The sequence below is a fragment of the Gossypium arboreum genome, chromosome 1 (assembly GCF_025698485.1).
Source record: "Gossypium arboreum isolate Shixiya-1 chromosome 1, ASM2569848v2, whole genome shotgun sequence".
Classification (NCBI taxonomy): domain Eukaryota; kingdom Viridiplantae; phylum Streptophyta; class Magnoliopsida; order Malvales; family Malvaceae; genus Gossypium; species Gossypium arboreum.
Genome location: NC_069070.1, coordinates 27,318,641 through 27,323,475, shown reverse-complemented (window position 1 = coordinate 27,323,475; position 4,835 = coordinate 27,318,641). Strand labels below are relative to the sequence as shown.

The 4,835-nt window shown below is 38.5% G+C and overlaps 1 protein-coding gene across 1 annotated transcript; it reads right to left on the bottom strand.

Moving 5' to 3' along the window:
- Nucleotides 1-335: 335 nt before the first annotated feature.
- On the bottom strand, nt 336-4,367 carry LOC108460611 (trihelix transcription factor GTL1-like). Its single transcript, XM_017760173.2, has 3 exons — nt 3,207-4,367; nt 1,204-2,776; nt 336-1,103 (listed from the first exon to the last, which is right to left on the bottom strand). Exons 1-3 carry the CDS (start codon nt 3,587-3,589, stop codon nt 1,050-1,052), a joined length of 2,010 nt encoding a protein of 669 aa, XP_017615662.1. The 5' UTR covers nt 3,590-4,367; the 3' UTR covers nt 336-1,049.
- Between the last annotated feature and the right edge of the window lie 468 nt (nt 4,368-4,835).

Below are 4,835 nucleotides of genomic sequence, written 5' to 3'. Positions count from 1 at the left end.
TTTTCAAATCAAAAGCATTATAAAGGGGAATACAGATAGATACGTTCAAAATTACAGATTCAACACTAAACAATTGAAAAATGGAAAGAAATATGGGTTTAACAGTAAAATCAAACAGCACAAAATACACGGGAAAATTATTATCGCAAATGGCAACCATAATCACATAACTCAAGCTCATGGAATAACACACAACCGTAATAATAATATAACAAATGGAAGAAAAAGGAGGGAGAAAGGGAATTTGATGACCACAAAGTTAAAAACAGGAAAGAACCATTAACATCTAAGTGCGCATTACACAGTTGACAAAGATGATCACAAAAAAATGGAAATTTGCAAAAAAAGGATGGAAACTTGTCATGATTTTGTTTTTCATTTCCATTTCTTCATTGAAACCAAGCATGCAAGAGAAAAAAAATAAAAACTGATGAACAAGGAAAAACTTATGAAATGTAAAATAAATTAGCATGTGCTTCTACTACTTACACGAAATTACAATAACTTGGTCACTGACTGATCTTCTATTCTCTTCCTTTCTATGGTACTTTTGATGGTTTTTTTTTTTTTATATTGATGTTGCTGGTATACCAAACCTAAGCTTATTTTCATCTGCTTCAATTCAATCTATCTTCTCGTTTCCTTTTTGAAACGAAATTCCTTTATTCACCAACAAATCAAAGAACTGAAAATTATGATAAGATATAAATGCAAGTGGGATGGGACTGCATGACTTCCAAGAAGTCTGTTTCAGACTTTCAGTATCAGCAAGGCTTTTTTGAAGAAAGAAGGAAAAAAAAAAACAATGACAAAGATGATCATGATACTGAAATTATTGAAAGGCTGACGGAAGGACTGAGAAGTTGAAGTAGGAGAGAAACAAAACTTGTGCAGAGATAAGTACATAGGGTACAGTTTCAAATGATGGAGCTGCCTGACATGGGCAAAAGTATCCCTCTCTCGTTCTCTTCATGGTCCATATATATTCTCACTATAAGGTTAGTCAACCTTATAGATCATAGCCATTAGCCATCCACTGCATGTTGTTGCTATTGCATTTGCATCTCTTGCTCCTCCATCAGCTTCCTCACAATATCTTCTGACTAAAATAATCATATGAACTGGTTTTATGATTATCCAAATGCAAAAAGGGGAAATTGAAAATATGGTGACGAGTAAAAAAAGACAAGAACATAAATTTACCTTCTTGGTGGCTCTACCGTTTCCTTTTCCAAAGAGACTCCCAGGTGAATTTTCTTTGCTTGTCAGTACATCAATAGTGGTTCCAGTTTTATTTTCAGATTGATCATGACTAGGCTGTGGTGCTTCCATAGGAGGATCTTGATGCTGTTGTGATGTTTCTCCTTCAAGCCTATTCTGGTCACTGAAGCTACTGGAACCACTTCCAAGTATTTTCTTACGGTAAAGGGCATCGAGTTGATGAAAATATGGGCAGGTTTTGGCATCCTCGGGGCGTTTCTTGTTACTTTCTTTGACCTTTTTGAAGTATTTGTTGATGTTCTCCCATTTTTCCTTGCATCGTTTGGCGCTTCTTTTATAGCCCATCCTGCTCATACCAACGGAGATTTCTTCCCAAAGAGGACCCTTGGGCCCAGCCTCTTGATATCTGGTTTCAAGCCCACTTCTTAGGTTTATAAGTGCTAGAACCTCGGCTTTAGGCCATCTAGACGATGCAGGCTCAATGCCCTCGCTCCCACCAATTTCCTGTGGTGGCACCTTTTGCTCCGGGATAGCCATTATCACTTCCGAAGGTATAGGCTCCTGTTGTTGATTATGCTTCACAAGAAGTTGGGTATTTTGAGCTTGTTGCTGCTGTTGATGGTGCAAATGTGACTTTTGCTGCGGTAACGATGGTGGATGATGTAATGGTGGAGCCGCTGTAGGAATTGGAGTCGGTGGTTGAACAACTGGTGTGGCTGGTTGTGTCGGCGGAGGTGGAACCGAGGGGATAGTAACCGAGGGGATAGTACTAACAGTTGTGGGTAACTGAATGGTCTGACCAGTAATCTTCTGCAAAAAGGAAATAATGGCAGCATCCCTAGAAGAAGCAATGGCTCGTTCTTGAGCTATAAGTTCATGTTCGCGGGCCAATCTTGCCATCTCTTGTCTTTTCCAAGCTTCTTCTCTAATCATCCTATCTTGCTCTCTCTTCTCTATGGATTCTAAAAACGTTTGCTGCAACGCTTCTTGTTTCTGCATCACCTGTTTCATTAAACCCTCAAAGAACTCCATCATCCTCTTCCTGCTACTACTACTACCACCCTCTCTTGACGACGACTGCCTTTTACGTTTACGACTAGTGCCACCCATGTCCGTCGACGGTTCCCTCCAGATTTCATCTTCATCTTCAAAGCCCTGAGAAGAGGAAGAGCTATTAGAAGAGAAGCTGATTCCAAATGGAGTGGCAGGAGGAGGTGGTGGAGCGGATCCAGGCATGGGTAACATAGACGAGGACATTGGGATAGCAGTTGTAGTAGTAGTAGTAGGTGGAATCCTGACGGAAGAGATGGGCATAGGGATTCCAATCGAAATGGGAGCCACGTCGAGGCTGGCGGAGGTGGCTGGCGTGATGGGTGGTTTTGACAGAGTGGCAGAAGTTGTATTAAGAGCCTCTAGCTCGCTGAAAAACTTGTAACTCTTACCATCTTGACGCCCACCTCGACCATCTTTTGTCCGCTTGTAGTACTTGTGGACGTTCTCGAATTTTTCCTTGCACTTTTTGGCACTCCTTTTGTAACCAAGTTCCGCTAACTTCCTGCCAAACCCAGCCCCTTGTTTACTCACATAACACATAATCAAACTCTTTTCTTTTAAAATTAAAAGGAATTTCTCTCGGGATTTTCAAATTCTGGGTTGCTAATTTCAAAAGACGTGAATAATACTACTAGTGGTAAGTAAAAAAATAAAGAGGAATATATATACATATACATATAATATAAAAATGGAAAAGATTGGATTGGTTAGAGTTCATGCAGCGGATCTGGGCCTTTTCAGCCTTTACTTATTCTTTAATTAATTATAAAAAGAAAAATGAAGATGCCCCAGCTCGTGAATTGTGATGGAAACAGATAGAAACCATGTGCTTATGGAGAGAAATGCATTCAGGAAATGATTATAAAATTTTTTACTGGAATTTGCTGTAATTTTATTATTTAAGGAACTGAAATTGGGTTGGTTTGATTTACCTGGAAACATCTTCCCAAAGAGGGCCTTTGACGGTGGCATCACGAAAAATACCATCCATATCTGATCTAATCTTCAGAAGTGCAAGAGTCTCTTGACGGGGCCACCTATTGCCACTTGCAACTCCACCAGCTCCCCCTCCTACGCAGCCGTGGTCGTCACCTAGTCGATCCCCTTCATCTCCTTCCTCGGCTAACCTCATCATCAATTCATCGGGATTCCCAATGGCAGCAGCTGGTGGCCTGTAACTTATAGGAGATGCCTCTTCCAACTGCTCCGACTGTTCGCTCACCATGTGACTGCTACTCGTTGCATCAGTCGTTGGACCACCACCCATCTCCCCATATTGAGATTGATGCCCTCCGCTGCCGCCGCCTTGCTGCATCTACTTGGAAATCTGTTTTGTTTTATTTTTCTCCCACCAATAATAATCTTTCATATCCTATGAATGTTGCATGAAGATTGTTCCACTTCCATTTGTTCTTAGAAATACCATACACAACAATTCACTTCAATTCACTCACTCACTGTGTTTGCTCTTTCTCCGCCCTCCTCCCCCACACAGCTTCGATGCGAGAGGGGGGAGCCGCTCCGGTGATCGACACGTTGTAATGGGGTCTAACCCAGTTAACCAAAAAAATAAAAACAGAGAAAGTTGGTTGAGAAATTGGACGATGTTAAATAGATAAGATCGAAGAGAGAAGAGCTAGTGGTGACATCTTCGAGAAGTAAAAAAAGAAAAGGGAGGGAGGTGAGCTAGCAGCAGTAAAGAAGAAAGAGAGGAAGAGGAGGAGGAAAGGGTATAATCATAATCAACTGCGCCTATCGATCTGAAGAAAAATAATAATAAAGGACAGAATAAAGAAGAAAGAGAGAGAGAGAGAGAGAGAGAGAGAGAGAACAAATGAATGGAGATGACGATTACGAGGATGATGATGATTAAGAGAGAGAGAGAGAGAAATAAAGAGGGGGGAGGGAGGTGGGGGAAATGAAAATAAAGATGAAACTGAAATCATAGAAATGATAAAACAAAAACAAAGGGAGGTATAGATGATGCTTTGTTGTCAGGAGCTTTCTCACTTTGCAGCTAATAATTGTTAAACCCACTTTTGCCTCCTTACATTTCTTCTTATTCAATTATTCCTCTTTTTCCCCTTTTAAACAATTTAATTACGCTCTCAATTCATATATTTATATATATGAAATTTAATTTATAATTAAATATAAATTTAATTTTATATTATTTTAATTTAATAATTGGAATTCAATTAAATTGAATTTTATACATGATTAATATTACTCAAGCATAAAATATTAAATAAGTGAATAAAAATATTAAATCTAAATTTATAAGATTTTGTATTCTAAATTTGAGTTGTAAAGTTCTTCACTACCATTTTAAAGAAGTATACTTTTTTCGTAATTCAATTTGACAAGTTATTTCTGAAGATGTTATCTATTGAATTTCAATTAATAAACCAAAAGTGTAAAAAAATAACTTTTTAGAATTAAAAGTAAAACGATTAAATTTTAAATTTAAAAAAATATAGGGGCCAACACTATAATTAGACCAAAATAAAAAGGGGGCAAAAAAGCTATATCTCAAGTCTGAAAGTCGAGTGTTAGGAATT

What these genes read in the sequence shown, in the direction of transcription:
- LOC108460611 (XM_017760173.2), bottom strand. Translation starts at nt 3,589, where the DNA reads ATGCAGCAAGGCGGCGGCAGCGGAGGGCATCAATCTCAATATGGGGAG. An exon ending in CTTTGGGAAGATGTTTCCAG is followed by an intron (nt 2,777 to 3,206) that starts GTAAATCAAACC and finishes TGGGTTTGGCAG; the next exon opens with GAAGTTAGCGGAACTTGGTT. An exon ending in ACGGTAGAGCCACCAAGAAG is followed by an intron (nt 1,104 to 1,203) that starts GTAAATTTATGT and finishes TGATTATTTTAG; the next exon opens with TCAGAAGATATTGTGAGGAA.